Raw genomic sequence first — 20,486 nt, forward strand, 5'->3', positions numbered from 1 at the left:
TTATAGAGCGAGAGGGTCTAACCTCCTCGCCGTTCTTCTTTATGAGTTGGAGCTGAAGGAGAGGTGTTGTTGTTCTGTTGTTGCATGTTTCTGTGTTTCACAAGCGTGGTTGGCCACAGGGAAGGCCTGTTTGTGTAGACAGAGTGAAATCTGTGTAGTTTATTTTCAGGCATTGTGTTTATAGAGAAAGAGAGAACTTCTGTATGTGTGATGTTTACTGTAAATTTTTTATTGTTTATTTCACTTTATATATTCACTTTATACCTTACTTATACCTTTACTTATACCTTACTTGCTTTGGCAATGTTAACACATGTTTCCCATGCCAATAAAGCCCTTGAATTGAATTGAGAGAGACCTCCTAGTCCTTTCTTGTTGGAGCCTTGAAGCAGAACAACATGTTTGGTTGGTGTTTTATGCTGTTGCATGTTTCTGTGTTCCTCAACTTGCTGGTTGGCCTGTTCATATGTTCACACTACAGACTGAATGCTCTGGATCTGAAAAGAGCGTCCCAGCGGTCATTGAGTTTGATGTCCAGGCGTGTTTCTGAGGCGAGGGAGAGAGGCCTGTTGCTCTGCAGCCAGAGAGTGAACCTCGCTCGCCTCCTCTGACGTGAATAGGGGAGAGCTGAACGTCTAGACTTGCACCGTCACAACCATTATGCTGATGTGCTGTGAACCGAGAGAGAGTCCTTTCCTTTTCGATAGCGATGCTAAAGGCAGTGTGGTCTGTGTGTGTTTATAGTTTTGTGCGTAGCTTCAGAGTGTGTTTGTGTGTGTGTGTGTGTGTGTGTGTGTGTGTGTGTGTGTGTGTGTGTGTGTGTGTGTGTGTGAGAGCATAGCCTGAGTGCAGCAGAGTGTGACAAGATTTTCTGTGTCCTGTCTGTGTCCTGCCCCTCCCCTGAACAATAGAGAAGCTCCATTTAGATGGAAATGGACTGGTGGTATGTCCAATGGAGCATTGAGACAGCATGATGGGTACCCACAAACCCCTGCAGCCCTCCCCACTGACGTGTGTGTTTGTTATGAAGGGGGTAGTGGTTAATGTAGGGTACATTTTAGTAGGTCTATGTCATAACAGTGTGGGAATAGTTTGTCATTGTTGAGTTGTACAGGTTTCAATCAGTCTATACAGGCCCCTCCTATGCAAACGATTCTAAATATGGCTGCCTGGAATGGGAATCACTGGTTCCTTCAATACAAACGATTCTAAATATGGCTGCCTGGAATGGGAATCACTGGTTCCTTCAATACAAACGATTCTAAATATGTCTGCGTGGAATGGGAATCACTGGTTCCTTCAATACAAACGATTCTAAATATGTCTGTGTGGAATAGGAATGACTGGTTCCTCCAGTTGGTGAGGTCGACAGAATTAACTGCATTTTGCTTCAATGTTTTCCCGTAACTGAATGCGTGCAAAAAGACTGAGGGATCACATTGACACCTATAGTACCAGGGTTACTAACTAACCTATACTACCAGGGTTACTAACTAACCCACATTGACAGCTATAGTACCAGGGTTACTAACTAACCTATACTACCAGGGTTACTAACTAACCCACATTGACAGCTATAGTACCAGGGTTACTAACTAACCTATACTACCAGGGTTACTAACTAACCCACATTGACAGCTATAGTACCAGGGTTACTAACTAACCTATACTACCAGGGTTACTAACTAACCCACATTGACAGCTATAGTACCAGGGTTACTAACTAACCTATACTACCAGGGTTACTAACTAACCCACATTGACAGCTATACTACCAGGGTTACTAACCCTACCAGGGTTACTAACTAACCCACATTGACAGCTATAGTACCAGGGTTACTAACTAACCTATACTACCAGGGTTACTAACTAACCCACATTGACAGCTATAGTACCAGGGTTACTAACTAACCTATACTACAGGGTTACTAACTAACCCACATTGACAGCTATAGTACCAGGGTTACTAACTAACCTATACTACCAGGGTTACTAACTAACCCACATTGACAGCTATACTACCAGGGTTACTAACTAACCTATACTCCCAGGGTTACTAACTCACCCACATTGACAGCTATACTACCAGGGTTACTAACTAACCTATACTACCAGGGTTACTAACTAACCCACATTGACAGCTATACTACCAGGGTTACTAACTAACCCACATTGACAGCTATACTACCAGGGTTACTAACTAACCCACATTGACAGCTATACTACCAGGGTTACTAACTAACCCACATTGACAGCTATACTATCAGGGTTACTAACTAACCCACATTGACCATTAACCCGTCATGTCGATACTTGCAGGGTTACTAATCAATCATGTACTGGATGAGGAGTGATTTAAGGGTTACACACACACACACACACACACCACACACCACACACCACACACACAGAGACACACACACACAGAGACACACACACACACAGAGACGCACACACACACAGAGACACACACACACAGGAATCAATGATGGGCAGCGAGCCAGTGACTCTGGCTCAATACAAAGCCATTTACACACACTACACATCTGCCTGTAGGACACACACACACTACACATCTGCCTGTAGGACACACACACGCTACACATCTGCCTGTAGGACACACACACGCTACACATCTGCCTGTAGGACACACACACGCTACCCATCTCTCTGTAGGACACACATGCTACACATCTCTCTGTAGGACACACACACGCTACACATCTCTCTGTAGGACACACACACGCTACACATCTGCCTGTAGGACACACACACGCTACACATCTGCCTGTAGGACACACACGCGTTACACATCTCTCTGTAGGACACACACGCGCTACACATCTCTCTGTAGGACACACAAACAGACGTAAATGCATTAGCGAGGTGAAGGGAGGGAAGTGAAAGTTTTGGTTAGTTACATAACATGTATAGAGTCTGTTACACACCTACCAGAGGAACTCGTCCCATTTACACAGGCTGTAGCAGGATCCTACTCTGTCTATAACATTACACAGGCTGTAGCAGGATACTGCTCTGTCTATAACATTACACAGGCCGTACCAGGATCCTGCTCTGTCTATAACATTACACAGGCCGTACCAGGATCCTGCTCTGTCTATAACATTACACAGGCCGTACCAGGGATACTGCTCTGTCTATAACATTACACAGGCCGTACCAGGATCCTGCTCTGTCTATAACATTACACAGGCCGTGCCAGGGATACTGCTCTGTCTATAACATTACACAGGCCGTACCAGGATCCTGCTCTGTCTATAACATTACACAGGCCGTACCAGGGGATACTGCTCTGTCTATAACATTACACAGGCCGTACCAGGATCCTGCTCTGTCTATAACATTACACAGGCCGTACCAGGATCCTGCTCTGTCTATAACATTACACAGGCCGTACCAGGGGATACTGCTCTGTCTATAACATTACACAGGCCCTACCAGGGGATACTGCTCTGTCCATAACATTACACAGGCCGTACCAGTTGATCCTGCTCTGTCTATAACATTACACAGGCCCTACCAGGATCCTGCTCTGTCCATAACATTACACAGGCCGTACCGGGATACTGCTCTGTCTATAACATTACACAGGCCGTACCAGGGGATACTGCTCTGTCTATAACATTACACAGGCCGTACCAGGATCCTGCTCTGTCTATAACATTACACAGGCCGTACCGGGATACTGCTCTGTCTATAACATTACACAGGCCGTACCAGGGGATACTGCTCTGTCCATAACATTACACAGGCCGTACCAGGATCCTGCTCTGTCTATAACATTACACAGGCCGTACCAGGGGATACTGCTCTGTCTATAACATTACACAGGCCGTACCAGGATCCTGCTCTGTCTATAACATTACACAGGCCGTACCAGGATCCTGCTCTGTCTATAACATTACACAGGCCGTACCAGGGGATCCTGCTCTGTCTATAACATTACACAGGCCGTACCGGGATCCTGCTCTGTCTATAACATTACACAGGCCGTACCGGGATCCTGCTCTGTCTATAACATTACACAGGCCGTGCCATGATCCTGCTCTATAACATTACACAGGCCGTACCAGGGGATACTGCTCTGTCTATAACATTACACAGGCCGTACCGGGATCCTGCTCTGTCTATAACATTACACAGGCCGTACCAGGATCCTGCTCTGTCTATAACATTACACAGGCCGTACCAGGATCCTGCTCTGTCTATAACATTACACAGGCCGTGCCAGGATCCTGCTCTATAACATTACACAGGCCGTACCAGGGGATACTGCTCTGTCTATAACATTACACAGGCCGTACCAGGATCCTGCTCTGTCTATAACATTACACAGGCCGTACCAGGAGGATACTGACCTGTCCCTGAGATAACACAACTTGTTTTGGAGCTGGGACTCTCTCTGCACTTGTGTTCAGAAAATGACAAAGGATTGATTTCCTTATAATGCCGATGCACTTGTACATCGATATTTGAGTCAATTAGAAGACACACTTTTCCAGTTCATTGAACTTCTGTTTAGTATGAAGAAACAGCCCCCTAATAATATGATGGGAGAAGTGAAGCCTTCTGTTTATAGTTGAATCAGGAAAATCATCTGAATTATTGACACAAGTGAGTCTTGGACAACCACAGTACTCATGCATGGCCTCCAGTGGGATTGGACCAGGGGAGGGGCCTCGAGTGGGATTGGATCAGGGGAGGGGCCTCGAGTGGGATTGGACAAGGGGAGGGGAACAGACCTCGAGTGGGATTGGACCAGGGGAGGGGCCTCGAGTGGGATTGGACCAGGGTTGAGGAAGAGACCTCGAGTGGGATTGGACCAGGGGAGGGGCCTCGAGTGGGATTGGACCAGGGTTGAGGAAGAGACCTCGAGTGGGATTGGACCAGGGTTGAGGAAGAGACCTCGAGTGGGATTGGACCAGGGTTGAGGAAGAGACCTCAGGTGGGATTGGACCAGGGTTGAGGAAGAGACCTCGAGTGGGATTGGACCAGGGTTGAGGAAGAGACCTCCAGTGGGATTGGACCAGGGTTGAGGAAGAGACCCCCAGTGGGATTGGACCAGGGTTGAGGAAGAGACCTCGAGTGGGATTGGACCAGGCTTGGGGAAGAGACCTCGAGTGGGATTGGACCAGGCTTGGGGAAGAGACCTCGAGTGGGATTGGACCAGGGTTGAGGAAGAGACCTCGAGTGGGATTGGACCAGGGTTGGGGAAGAGTCCTCGAGTGGGATTGGACCAGGGTTGGGGAAGAGACCTCGAGTGGGATTGGACCAGGGTTGGGGAAGAGACCTCGAGTGGGATTGGACCAGGGTTGGGGAAGAGACCTCGAGTGGGATTGGACTAGGGTTGGGGAAGAGACCTCGAGTGGGATTGGACCAGGGTTGAGGAAGAGACCTCCAGTGGGATTACATTTTACATTACATTTAAGTCATTTAGCAGACGCTCTTATCCAGAGCGACTTACAAATTGGTGAATTCACCTTCTGACATCAGTGGAACAGCCACTTTACAATAGTGCATCTAAATCATTTAAGGGGGGGTGAGAAGGATTGCTTTATCCTATCCTAGGTATTCCTTGAAGAGGTGGGGTTTCAGGTGTCTCCGGAAGGTGGTGATTGACTCCGCTGTCCTGGCGTCGTGAGGGAGTTTGTTCCACCATTGGGGGGCCAGAGCAGCGAACAGTTTTGACTGGGCTGAGCGGGAACTGTACTTCCTCAGTGGTAGGGAGAGCGAGCAGGCCAGAGGTGGATGAACGCAGTGCCCTTGTTTGGGTGTAGGGGCCTGATCAGAGCCTGGAGGTACTGCGGTGCCGTTCCCTCACAGCTCCGTAGGCAAGCACCATGGTCTTGTAGCGGATGCGAGCTTCAACTGGAAGCCAGTGGAGAGAGCGGAGGAGCGGGGTGACGTGAGAGAACTTGGGAAGGTTGAACACCAGACGGGCTGCGGCGTTCTGGATGAGTTGTAGGGGTTTAATGGCACAGGCAGGGAGCCCAGCCAACAGCGAGTTGCAGTAATCCAGACGGGAGATGACAAGTGCCTGGATTAGGACCTGCGCCGCTTCCTGTGTGAGGCAGGCGTACTCTTAAGGGATGTTGTAGAGCATGAACCTACAGGAACGGGCCACCGCCTTGATGTTAGTTGAGAACGACAGGGTGTTGTCCAGGATCACGCCAAGGTTCTTAGCGCTCTGGGAGGAGGAAACAATGGAGTTGTCAACCGTGATGGCGAGATCATGGAACGGGCAGTCCTTCCCCGGGAGGAAGAGCAGCTCCGTCTTGCCGAGGTTCAGCTTGAGGTGGTGATCCGTCATCCACACTGATATGTCTGCCAGACATGCAGAGATGCGATTCGCCACCTGGTCATCAGAAAGGGGAAAGGAGAAGATTAATTGTGTGTCGTCTGCATAGCAATGATAGGAGAGACCATGTGAGGTTATGACAGAGCCAAGTGACTTGGTGTATGGATTGGACCAGGGTTGAGGAAGAGACCTCGAGTGGGATTGGACCAGGGTTGAGGAAGAGACCTCGAGTGGGATTGGACCAGGGTTGGGGAAGAGACCTCGAGTGGGATTGGACCAGGGTTGGGGAAGAGACCTCGAGTGGGATTGGACCAGGGTTGGGGAAGAGACCTCGAGTGGGATTGGACCAGGGTTGGGGAAGAGACCTCGAGTGGGATTGGACCAGGGTTGGGGAAGAGACCTCGAGTGGGATTGGACCAGGGTTGGGGAAGAGACCTCGAGTGGGATTGGACCAGGGTTGGGGAAGAGACCTCGAGTGGGATTGGACCAGGGTTGGGGAAGAGACCTCGAGTGGGATTGGACCAGGGTTGGGGAAGAGACCTCGAGTGGGATTGGACCAGGGTTGGGGAAAAGACCTCGAGTGGGATTGGACCAGGGGAGGGGCCTCGAGTGGGATTGGACCAGGGGAGGGGCCTCGAGTGGGATTGGACCATGGGGAGGTGGAAGGGACCTCCACAGTGGGATTTAAATACCCCCTCCCTCCCCACATCCTTATATTGATCTTGGGGTGGGGGATACACCAGGGTCATGTTCATTAGGACGCACCACTGTATAGCTGCTTAGATAGTAACTCTCCATTTCTGACCTTTTATCTTTAGTTTGGTGCTTACTGAACGAGACCCACAGATGTTGTTGATGAATGGGTCGAGAACAGAGATTTTTGTTGGATGCTTGAGAGATGGTGTTGTCACCAATCTGTCCATGAACAGTAGGAAGGATGACAGATGGTGTTGTCACCAATCTGACCATGAACAGTAGGAAGGATGACAGATGGTGTTGTCACCAATCTGTCCATGAACAGTAGGAAGGATGACAGATGGTGTTGTCACCAATCTGTTCTTGAACAGTAGGAAGGATGAGTGCTGAGAAGCAGTGTAATTATATTGCAACGTTGGTTATTTAGGGAATGCTGTCGTAACAAGTTGGTGACGATGAATACTGAGGGATCCCACTCTCCTACAGCCATGCCAGAAGACGGGGGTGAGGAGGAGGGACAGCGTTTATAGAGAGACGAGGGAAAGGGGGGGGGCAGTGAACGGGAGGGATGGAGAGACTGTAAAAGAGAGTAGGTGGTAGAGTTGGTGCTTATGACTCAGACAGCCAATCATAGACAGGATGTGTTTTCAGCAGGAACTGAGGTGGTTTAGTCACGGACAGGATGTGTTTTCAGCAGGAACTGAGATGGTTTAATCACGGACAGGATGTGTTTTCAGCAGGAACTGAGATGGTTTAGTCACGGACAGGATGTGTTTTCAGCAGGAACTGAGATGGTTTAGTCACGGACAGGGTGTGTTTTCAGCAGGAACTGAGATGGTTTAATCACGGACAGGATGTGTTTTCAGCAGGAACTGAGATGGTTTAGTCACGGACAGGATGTGTTTTCAGCAGGAACTGAGATGGTTTAATCATGGACAGGATGTGTTTTCAACAGGAACTGAGATGGTTTAATCACGGACAGGATGTGTTTTCAACAGGAACTGAGATGGTTTAATCACGGACAGGATGTGTTTTCAGCAGGAACTGAGATGGTTTAATCACGGACAGGATGTGTTTTCAGCAGGAACTGAGATGGTTTAGTCACGGACAGGATGTGTTTTCAGCAGGAACTGAGATGGTTTAATCATGGACAGGATGTGTTTTCAACAGGAACTGAGATGGTTTAATCACGGACAGGATGTGTTTTCAGCAGGAACTGAGATGGTTTAATCACGGACATGATGTGTTTTCAGCAGGAACTGAGATGGTTTAATCACGGACAGGATGTGTTTTCAGCAGGAACTGAGATGGTTTAGTCACGGACAGGATGTGTTTTCAGCAGGAACTGAGATGGTTTAGTCACGGACAGGATGTGTTTTCAGCAGGAACTGAGATGGTTTAGTCACGGACAGGATGTGTTTTCAGCAGGAACTGAGATGGTTTAGTCACGGACAGGATGTGTTTTCAGCAGGAACTGAGATGGTTTAATCACGGACAGGATGTGTTTTCAGCAGGAACTGAGATGGTTTAGTCACGGACAGGATGTGTTTTCAGCAGGAACTGAGATGGTTTAGTCACGGACAGGATGTGTTTTCAGCAGGAACTGAGATGGTTTAATCACGGACAGGATGTGTTTTCAGCAGGAACTGAGATGGTTTAGTCACGGACAGGATGTGTTTTCAGCAGGAACTGAGATGGTTTAATCACGGACAGGATGTGTTTTCAACAGGAACTGAGATGGTTTAATCACGGACAGGATGTGTTTTCAGCAGGAACTGAGATGGTTTAATCACGGACAGGATGTGTTTTCAGCAGGAACTGAGATGGTTTAGTCACGGACAAGATGTGTTTCTGTAGGGCCTTGTTTGATTGACACTGGGATGGCTTGGGCTACTCATACATTTACTGATGAGTAAAGCTGATTGAGGCGTTTGTTTTCTAATGAAGTGGATTATAATGTGATGATGCTGTCGGGCTGGGTGATTTATCAAATTAATTCAAATTACTGTTTTTGCGCGATGTTCACCATACTTGTATCGCAACATCAACCATTTTTTGTATTTTTGGTTTTTACGAGTGTTTATGTCCGCTTGTTCTCATGTTGTTTTTTTGGTCTTGTTCGCTCCTTCTCTGCTGTGAACCTTCCCATTTACACCAGAGATCTCGATATAATGGCGAGAGGCGCATGTCTCCGCCCTAACAATGGGAGTCGTTGTCCCAAAGGTGGAAAGGCAGGTGACAAGCTTAGTTCCAAAATAAGCGCATAGAAACGCATTGGGCTTATTTTTGGACAGATTTTGGCGAGTGAAACCTCTTCTCCACTTTCTCTGTAGTTTACATACACGACCTAAGCCCCGCCCCTGTCTCTCTCAAAAACAGAAATGAACATTTCAAGCCAATCCCCTGTTTATGTCTCAACTCCTCAGATTGAGAGCAGAGCAGACACTACTACAACAGGAGTATCAATGGACATTGATTGTGGAAAAAGAATGCCCAATTAGTCTCACGTGCATTACAGTATCACTGTAGTGGTCATCCTACCAGCTCTTATCTAGATTTGATTTGATTTGATGACATATCGTCAGCAGCATCTTAGTCAAATAAAGACCGTTATACTGGCTGTTTTAGTCTGTGTTTTTTATAAAAACACTTATACAAGGAATTGGCAACTCGTTCTCATTTGGATAAATCAGGTCGTCCACTTGATTTCAACATCTGAACAAAGTGGACAGGAGAGCATGCTGCTCAAACAGCTGGAGATGTACAGAACGGTGTGTTCATCACAATCTGTGCTACCTGGTTAGCGAGCAGATAGATCCAAGTTGGCTCCGTGAGCCTATGATCCTATGCGTGTAATTCGACATCTGGTCTGTGAATATTTCCACTTCGTGATGCGTTGTAGTGCAAGACTTGTTCGGTAGCAAATCCAGTTTCTTAAGGAATCCTGCAAGCTTTCTTTATTAAGATGAAGTTAATGAAGAAGTTGCCCAATTCTGAGTGTTAATATGTTTTCTGTTTGTATTTCTCTCCAGGTACTGATATCTCTGTAGGAGAGGAGGTGGCCATAAAGCTGGAATGTGTGAAGACCAAGCACCCACAGCTCCACATCGAGAGCAAGATCTACAAGATGATGCAGGGAGGAGGTACGACACCATTCATCTGTCCCACTGGCCTAGTGGTCATCCTACCAGCTCTCATCTAGATCACTGTACCTGGCCTGGTGGTCATCCTACCAGCTCTCATCTAGATCACTGTAGCTGGCCTAGTGGTCATCCTTCCAGCTCTCATCTAGATCACTGTACCTGGCCTAGTGGTCATCCTACCAGCTCTCATCTAGATCACTGTAACTGGCCTAGTGGTCATCCTACCAGCTCTCATCTAGATCACTGTACCTGGCCTAGTGGTCATCCTACCAGCTCTCATCTAGATCACTGTACCTGGCCTGGTGGTCATCCTACCAGCTCTCATCTAGATCACTGTAGCTGGCCTAGTGGTCATCCTTCCAGCTCTCATCTAGATCACTGTACCTGGCCTAGTGGTCATCCTACCAGCTCTCATCTAGATCACTGTAACTGGCCTAGTGGTCATCCTACCAGCTCTCATCTAGATCACTGTACCTGGCCTAGTGGTCATCCTACCAGCTCTCATCTAGATCACTGTACCTGGCCTAGTGGTCATCCTACCAGCTCTCATCTAGATCACTGTACCTGGCCTAGTGGTCATCCTACCAGCTCTCATCTAGATCACTGTAGCTGGCCTAGTGGTCATCCTACCAGCTCTCATCTAGATCACTGTAACTGGCCTAGTGGTCATCCTACCAGCTCTCATCTAGATCACTGTACCTGGCCTAGTGGTCATCCTACCAGCTCTCATCTAGATCACTGTACCTGGCCTAGTGGTCATCCTACCAGCTCTCATCGAGATCACTGTAACTGGCCTAGTGGTCATCCTACCAGCTCTCATCGAGATCACTGTAACTGGCCTAGTGGTCATCCTACCAGCTCTCATCTAGATCACTGTACCTGGCCTAGTGGTCATCCTACCAGCTCTCATCTAGATCACTGTACCTGGCCTAGTGGTCATCCTACCAGCTCTCATCGAGATCACTGTACCTGGCCTAGTGGTCATCCTACCAGCTCTCATCTAGATCACTGTAACTGGCCTAGTGGTCATCCTACCAGCTCTCATCTAGATCACTGTAACTGGCCTAGTGGTCATCCTACCAGCTCTCATCTAGATCTTTGTACCTGGCCTAGTGGTCATCCTACCAGCTCTCATCGAGATCACTGTAACTGGCCTAGTGGTCATCCTACCAGCTCTCATCTAGATCACTGTAACTGGTTCAGTGGTCATCCTACCAGCTCTCATCTAGATCACTGTACCTGGCCTAGTGGTCATCCTACCAGCTCTCATCTAGATCACTGTACCTGGCCTAGTGGTCATCCTACCAGCTCTCATCTAGATCTTTGTACCTGGCCTAGTGGTCATCCTACCAGCTCTCATCTAGATCACTGTAACTGGCCTAGTGGTCATCCTACCAGCTCTCATCGAGATCACTGTAACTGGCCTAGTGGTCATCCTACCAGCTCTCATCTAGATCACTGTACCTGGCCTAGTGGTCATCCTACCAGCTCTCATCTAGATCACTGTACCTGGCCTAGTGGTCATCCTACCAGCTCTCATCGAGATCACTGTACCTGGCCTAGTGGTCATCCTACCAGCTCTCATCTAGATCACTGTAACTGGCCTAGTGGTCATCCTACCAGCTCTCATCTAGATCACTGTAACTGGCCTAGTGGTCATCCTACCAGCTCTCATCTAGATCTTTGTACCTGGCCTAGTGGTCATCCTACCAGCTCTCATCGAGATCACTGTAACTGGCCTAGTGGTCATCCTACCAGCTCTCATCTAGATCACTGTAACTGGTTCAGTGGTCATCCTACCAGCTCTCATCTAGATCACTGTACCTGGCCTAGTGGTCATCCTACCAGCTCTCATCTAGATCACTGTACCTGGCCTAGTGGTCATCCTACCAGCTCTCATCTAGATCTTTGTACCTGGCCTAGTGGTCATCCTACCAGCTCTCATCTAGATCACTGTAACTGGCCTAGTGGTCATCCTACCAGCTCTCATCTAGATCACTGTAGCTGGCCTAGTGGTCATCCTACCAGCTCTCATCTAGATCACTGTAACTGGTTCAGTGGTCATCCTACCAGCTCTCATCTAGATCACTGTAACTGGCCTAGTGGTCATCCTTCCAGCTCTCATCGAGATCACTGTACCTGGCCTAGTGGTCATCCTACCAGCTCTCATCTAGATCACTGTAACTGGTTCAGTGGTCATCCTACCAGCTCTCATCTAGATTACTGTAACTGGCCTAGTGGTCATCCTTCCAGCTCTCATCGAGATCACTGTACCTGGCCTAGTGGTCATCCTACCAGCTCTCATCTAGATCACTGTAACTGGCCTAGTGGTCATCCTACCAGCTCTCATCTAGATCACTGTACCTGGCCTAGTGGTCATCCTACCAGCTCTCATCTAGATCACTGTAGCTGGCCTAGTGGTCATCCTACCAGCTCTCATCGAGATCACTGTACCTGGCCTAGTGGTCATCCTACCAGCTCTCATCTAGATCACTGTAACTGGCCTAGTGGTCATCCTACCAGCTCTCATCTAGATCACTCCTGTAACTGGCCTAGTGGTCATCCTACCAGCTCTCATCTAGATCACTCCTGTAACTGGCCTAGTGGTCATCCTACCAGCTCTCATCGAGATCACTCCTGTAACTGGCCTAGTGGTCATCCTACCAGCTCTCATCGAGATCACTCCTGTAACTGGCCTAGTGGTCATCCTACCAGCTCTCATTTAGATCACTGTAGCTGGCCTAGTGGTCATCCTACCAGCTCTCATCTAGATCACTGTAGCTGGCCTAGTAGTCATCCTACCAGCTCTCATCTAGAACACTGTACCTGGCCTAGTGGTCATCCTACCAGCTCTCATCTAGATCACTGTAGCTGGCCTGGTGGTCATCCTATCAGCTCTCATCGAGATCACTGTAACTGGCCTAGTGGTCATCCTACCAGCTCTCATCTAGATCACTGTAACTGGCCCAGTGGTCATCCTACCAGCTCTCATCTAGATCACTCCTGTAACCGGCCTAGTCGTCATCCTACCAGCTCTCATCTAGATCACTCCTGTAACTGGCCTAGTGGTCATCCTACCAGCTCTCATCTAGATCACTCCTGTAACTGGCCTAGTGGTCATCCTACCAGCTCTCATCGAGATCACTCCTGTAACTGGCCTAGTGGTCATCCTACCAGCTCTCATCTAGATCACTCCTGTAACTGGCCTAGTGGTCATCCTACCAGCTCTCATCGAGATCACTCCTGTAACTGGCCTAGTGGTCATCCTACCAGCTCTCATCTAGATCACTCCTGTAACTGGCCTAGTGGTCATCCTACCAGCTCTCATCTAGATCACTCCTGTAACTGGCCTAGTGGTCATCCTACCAGCTCTCAGCTAGATCACTCCTGTAACCGGCCTAGTGGTCATCCTACCAGCTCTCATCTAGATCACTGTACCTGGCCTAGTGGTCATCCTACCAGTTCTGATCTACTCAACATAGGTGGACACCCCTTCAAAGGAGTGGATTTTGCTATTTCAGGCACACATGTTGACAGGTATAGACAGTCAAGCACACGAGCACACAATGGTCCATACTGAACAGCTCAGTGACTTTCAACGTGGCACCGCCATACGATGCCACCTTTCCAACAAGTCAGTTCGTCAAATTTCTGCCCAGCTAGAGCTGCCCCGGTTAACTGTGAGTGCTGTTATTGTGAAGTGGAAACGTCTAGGAGCATCAACGGCTCAGCCGCAAAGTGGTAGGCCACACAAGCTCACAGAACAGGACCGCAGAGTGCTGAAGCGCGTAGCTCTTTAAGAATCGTCAGTCCTCGGTTGCAACATTCACTACCGAGTTCCAAACTACCTCTGGAAGCAACATCAGCACAAGAACTGTTCGTCTGGTAGCTTCATGAAATGGGTTTCCATGGCCGAGCAGCTGCACACAAGCCTCAGATCACCATGTGCAATGTCAAGCGTCGGCCTGAGTGGTTGGGAGCTCGCCGCCATTGGACTCTGCTGCAGTGGAAAGCTTTCCTGGGAGCGATGAATCACGCTGCACCATCTGGCAGTCCAGCGGACGAATCTGGGCTTGGAGGATGCCAGGAGAAAGATACCCGACATTGGACTGGGGGCTGTTTTTCATCGTTCGGACTCGGTCCCTTAGTTCCAGTGAAGGGACATCTGAACGATACAGCATACAATAACATTCTAGATGATTCTGTGCTTCCAACTTTGTGGCAACAGTTTGGGTAAAGCCCTTTCCTGTTTCGGTATGACAATGCCTGCGGGCACAAAGCCGGGTCCATACAGAAATGGTTTGCCGAGATCGGTGTGGAAGAACTTGACAGAGCCCTGACCTCAACCCAATCAAACACCTTTGGAATGAATTGAAACGCCGACTGCGAGCCAGGCCTAATCGCCCAACATCAGAGCCCGACCTCACTAATGCTCTTGTGGCTGAATGGAAACAAGCCCCTGCAGCAAAAGGGGGACCTATTGTTCCAACATCTGGTGGAAAGCCTTCCCAGAAGACTGGAGGCTGTTATAGTAGCAATGTTCCAACATCTAGTGGAAAGCCTTACCAGAAGACTGGAGGCTGTTATAGTAGCAATGTTCCAACAACTAGTGGAAAGCCTTCCCAGAAGACTGGAGGCTGTTATAGTAGCAATGTTCCAACATCTAGTGGAAAGCCTTACCAGAAGACTGGAGGCTGTTATAGTAGCAGTGTTCCAACATCTGGTGGAAAGCCTTCCCAGAAGACTGGAGGCTGTTATAGTAGCAATGTTCCAACATCTAGTGGAAAGCCTTACCAGAAGACTGGAGGCTGTTATAGTAGCAATGTTCCAACAACTAGTGGAAAGCCTTCCCAGAAGACTGGAGGCTGTTATAGTAGCAATGTTCCAACATCTAGTGGAAAGCCTTACCAGAAGACTGGAGGCTGTTATAGTAGCAGTGTTCCAACATCTGGTGGAAAGCCTTCCCAGAAGACTGGAGGCTGTTATAGTAGCAATGTTCCAACATCTAGTGGAAAGCCTTCCCAGAAGACTGGAGGCTGTTATAGTAGCAATGTTCCAACATCTGGTGGAAAGCCTTCCCAGAAGACTGGAGGCTGTTATAGTAGCAATGTTCCAACAACTAGTGGAAAGCCTTCCCAGAAGACTGGAGGCTGTTATAGTAGCAATGTTCCAACAACTAGTGGAAAGCCTTCCCAGAAGACTGGAGGCTGTTATAGTAGCAATGTTCCAACAACTAGTGGAAAGCCTTCCCAGAAGACTGGAGGCTGTTATAGTAGCAATGTTCCAACAACTAGTGGAAAGCCTTACCAGAAGAGTTGGGGGTGTTATAGGAGCAGTGTTCCAACATCTGGTGGAAAGCCTTCCCAGAAGAGTGGAGGCTGTTATAGTAGCAATGTTCCAACAACTAGTGGAAAGCCTTCCCAGAAGACTGGAGGCTGTTATAGCAGCAATGTTCCAACAACTAGTGGAAAGCCTTACCAGAAGAGTGGAGGGTGTTATAGCAGCAGTGTTCCAACATCTGGTGGAAAGCCTTCCCAGAAGAGTGGAGGCTGTTATAGCAGCAGTGTTCCAACATCTGGTGGAAAGCCTTCCCAGAAGAGTGGAGGCTGTTATAGTAGCAATGTTCCAACAACTAGTGGAAAGCCTTCCCAGAAGACTGGAGGCTGTTCTAGCAGCTAAAGGGGGGACCAACTCCATTTTAATGCCCGTGATTTTGGAATGAGATGTTTGACACTTTTGGTCCTGTAGTGTATATCCCTGTAGCTGGTGTTTTGGTCACTCTACCAACTCTTGTCCTGTATCAGACTTGTAACTGCCCTGCATTGTGTTGCATTGTGCTGGGTCCATATCAGAACACATCACCCTTTAATGTACTGCTACTAATCTAACTACATTCACTCATCTCAACACATTATATACAGTCCTCTCACCCCTCCTTACCCCAAACACTCCCCTAACTTAAATAATAACCCACCTCCCCTCCATTCACTCCAGTTCTCTGACCCCCGTCTGCCAGATGGCTCCAGTCCAGGCCTGACCTATTGATCCTGGTGTAGATGGAGAGTGTGCTGTCATTAGCTGAGGTGAAAAAGTTGACTCGCTCCCATCAAACAGCCTGTAGTGGGCTGTCAGAAACACTTCAAAATAGAAAGGAAACCCTGTACTCACTGGAATACTGTAGTAGCTTGAATGTATTGTTGACCTCTCACTGTAGTAGTTTTGAATGTATTGTTGACCTCTCACTGTAGTAGTTTGAATGTATTGTTGACCTCTCACTGTAGTAGCTTGAATGTATTGTTGACCTCTCACTGGAATACTGTAGTAGTTTTGAATGTATTGTTGACCTCTCACTGTAGTAGTTTGAATGTATTGTTGACCTCTCACTGGAATACTGTAGTAGCTTGAATGTATTGTTGACCTCTCACTGTAGTATTTTGAATGTATTGTTGACCTCTCACTGGAATACTGTAGTATTTTGAATGTATTGTTGACCTCTCACTGGATTACTGTAGTAGTTTGAATGTATTGTAGACCTCTCACTGTAGTAGGTTGAATGTATTGTTGACCTCTCACTGGAATACTGTAGTAGCTTGAATGTATTGTTGACCTCTCACTGTAGTAGTTTGAATGTATTGTTGACCTCTCACTGGATTACTGTAGTAGTTTGAATGTATTGTTGACCTCTCACTGGAATACTGTAGTAGCTTGAATGTATTGTAGACCTCTCACTGTAGTAGGTTGAATGTATTGTTGACCTCTCACTGGAATACTGTAGTAGCTTGAATGTATTGTTGACCTCTCACTGTAGTAGTTTGAATGTATTGTTGACCTCTCACTGGAATACTGTAGTAGCTTGAATGTATTGTTGACCTCTCACTGGATTACTGTAGTAGTTAGAATGTATTGTTGACCTCTCACTGGAATACTGTAGTATTTTGAATGTATTCTTGACCTCTCACTGGAATACTGTAGTAGTTTGAATGTATTGTTGACCTCTCACTGGAATACTGTAGTAGCTTGAATGTATTGTTGACCTCTCACTGGATTACTGTAGTAGTTTGAATGTATTGTTGACCTGCTGCTGCTAAAATACATTAACTACTGAAGTATTCCAGTGAGTGTGGGTTTTCCTTCTACTCATTGTAATTAGCTGAGTATCAGGACAGAGCCAGTGAGCACGGGGGTTAACCCTGTTTACATTTACGTTCAGCCTCACCACTGTCAGTCCAGATCCTCTGTGACCTTTACCCTGGCCGTTCAGTCAGTCCGGATCCTCTGTGACCTTTACCCTGGCCGTTCAGTCAGTCCGGATCCTCTGTGACCTTTACCCTGGCCGTTCAGTCAGTCCGGATCCTCCGTGACCTTTACCCTGGCCGTTCAGTCAGTCCGGATCCTCCGTGACCTTTACCCTGGCCGTTCAGTCAGTCCGGATCCTCCGTGACCTTTACCCTGGCCGTTCAGTCAGTCCGGATCCTCCGTGACCTTTACCCTGGCCGTTCAGTCAGTCCGGATCCTCTGCATGTGTCCAAGTCCCACTGACCATTGTGTTGTTTAATGGTGTCTTCCCCCCTCCAGGGTGTGTGTTGATGGGTGTCTCCCCCCCCTCCAGGGTGTTTGTGTTGTTTCATGGCATGTCCCCCCCCCCCCAAGGTGTGTGTTGTGGAAAGGTGTGTCCCCCATGCGGTGTGTACCTATGCAAGTGCAAGCTTTTGTGTGTGTAACAGCCTGCACTCCCAGTAACAGGCTTATCACCACCACAGCCCTCCAGCCCCTCACCCCTGGAGTGTTGCCCCAGCAGGGTGCTCTGACATTGGGACAGGATGGAGCGATAACCTGGGTTCCTGGAGCCCTGTGGGTCTCATTCGTTTGTGCCCTATACCCTTCTTTTTTCACTGCTCCCCTCTCTTCCACCAATCCCCTCACCTCTCGATCTCTCCATCATTGGTTCTATCCTTCCTCTGTCATCTCCCCTCTATCATCTGTCATCTCCCTTCTATCCTTCCTCTGTCATCTCCCTTCTATCCTTCCTCTGTCATCTCCCCTCTATCCTTCCTCTGTCATCTCCCTTCTATCCTTCCTCTGTCATCTCCCCTCTATCCCTCCTCTGTCATCTCCCTCCTATCCTTTCTCTGTCATCTCCCTTCTATCCTTCCTCTGTCATCTCCCCTCTATCCTTCCTCTGTCATCTCCCCTCTATCCTTCCTCTGTCATCTCCCCTCTATCCTTCCTCTGTCATCTCCCCTCTATCCTTCCTCTGTCATCTCCCCTCTATCCTTCCTCTGTCATCTCCCCTCTATCCTTCCTCTGTCATCTCCCTCTATCCTTCCTCTGTCATCTCCCCTCTATCCTTCCTCTGTCATCTCCCCTCTATCCTTCCTCTGTCATCTCCCCTCTATCCCTCCTCTGTCATCTCCCCTCTATCCCTCCTCTGTCATCTCCCCTCTATCCTTCCTCTGTCATCTCCCCTCTATCCTTCCTCTGTCATCTCCCCTCTATCCTTCCTCTGTCATCTCCCCTCTATCCTTCCTCTGTCATCTCCCCCTCTATCCTTCCTCTGTCATCTCCCTCTATCCTTCCTCTGTCATCTCCCCTCTATCCTTCCTCTGTCATCTCCCCTCTATCCTTCCTCTGTCATCTCCCCTCTATCCTTCCTCTGTCATCTCCCCTCTATCCTTCCTCTGTCATCTCCCTCTATCCTTCCTCTGTCATCTCCCCTCTATCCCTCCTCTGTCATCTCCCCTCTATCCTTCCTCTGTCATCTCCCCTCTATCCCTCCTCTGTCATCTCCCCTCTATCCTTCCTCTGTCATCTCCCCTCTATCCTTCCTCTGTCATCTCCCCTCTATCCTTCCTCTGTCATCTCCCCTCTATCCTTCCTCTGTCATCTCCCCTCTATCCTTCCTCTGTCATCTCCCCTCTATCCTTCCTCTCTGTCATCTCCCCTCTATCCTTCCTCTCTGTCATCTCCCCTCTATCCTTCCTCTCTGTCATCTCCCCTCTATCCTTCCTCTGTCATCTCCCCCTCTATCCTTCCTCTGTCATCTCCCCTCTATCCTTCCTCTGTCATCTCCCTCTATCCTTCCTCTCTGTCATCTCCCCTCTATCCTTCCTCTCTGTCATCTCCCCTCTATCCTTCCTCTGTCTCTGTCATCTCCCCTCTATCCTTCCTCTCCTTTTATCTGCTCTCTCTCATTCTCCCTCTCGCTCTCTCCCACCCTCTCTCTGGCCAGATGGTGTGTGCGCCTGGGGAGGAGAGGGTGGAATAGACGGAAGGAGGGAGGTGTGGGGGAGGGGCAGAGCGCTGCATTCCTCTTCTCTGGGGCGCCATCCCTCCATCCTCCAGCTCATGAATATTCATACAGTGTGTGTGCGTGGTAAAATGAGCCTCCGGTGTAGCAGCAAGAACAAAGCACAACCATGTTGTATTATGTGATCAAAATGAGATGACGCATTGCTGCACGACCATCATTATTATCCTCACAGTCCTCATTACCCTACTGACCTCTGGGTCAATACACACCATAGTCCTCATTACCCTACTGACCACTGGGTCAATACACACCACAGTCCCCATTATCCTACTGACCACTGGGTCAATACACACCATCGTCCTCATTACCCTACTGACCTCTGGGTCAATGCTGCACGACCATCATTATTATCCTCACAGTCCCCATTATCCTACTGACCACTGGGTCAATACACACCATAGTCCTCATTACCCTACTGACCTCTGGGTCAATACACACCACAGTCCTCATTACCCTAATGACCATTGGGTCAATACACACCACAGTCCTCATTACCCTAATGACCATTGGGTCAATACACACCACAGTCCTCATTACCCTAATGACCACTGGGTCAATACACACCATAGTCCTCATTACCCTAATGACCATTGGGTCAATACACACCACAGTCCTCATTACCCTAATGACCACTGGGTCAATACACACCATAGTCCTCATTATCCTACTGACCACTGGGTCAATACACACCATCGTCCTCATTACCCTACTGACCTCTGGGTCAATGCTGCACGACCATCATTATTATCCTCACAGTCCCCATTATCCTACTGACCACTGGGTCAATACACACCATCGTCCTCATTACCCTACTGACCACTGGGTCAATACACACCATAGTCCCCATTACCCTACTGACCACTGGGTCAATACACACCATCGTCCTCATTACCCTACTGACCTCTGGGTCAATACACACCACAGTCCTCATTACCCTAATGACCATTGGGTCAATACACACCACAGTCCTCATTACCCTAATGACCACTGGGTCAATACACACCATAGTCCCCATTAC

General features: G+C 48.4%; 1 protein-coding gene across 1 annotated transcript in view; it reads left to right on the top strand.

Moving 5' to 3' along the window:
- Positions 1–10,030: 10,030 nt before the first annotated feature.
- The window catches only part of LOC135533414 (casein kinase I-like), a 59,652-nt gene continuing 49,196 nt past the window's right edge, over positions 10,031–20,486 (top strand). The window contains exon 1 of the mRNA XM_064960747.1: positions 10,031–10,158. Within this exon, the coding sequence (XP_064816819.1) occupies positions 10,143–10,158 (16 nt within the window). The 5' untranslated portion in view covers positions 10,031–10,142. The remainder of the gene's footprint in view (positions 10,159–20,486) is intronic.

Source organism: Oncorhynchus masou, unplaced genomic scaffold (genome assembly GCF_036934945.1).
Source record: "Oncorhynchus masou masou isolate Uvic2021 unplaced genomic scaffold, UVic_Omas_1.1 unplaced_scaffold_2371, whole genome shotgun sequence".
Classification (NCBI taxonomy): domain Eukaryota; kingdom Metazoa; phylum Chordata; class Actinopteri; order Salmoniformes; family Salmonidae; genus Oncorhynchus; species Oncorhynchus masou.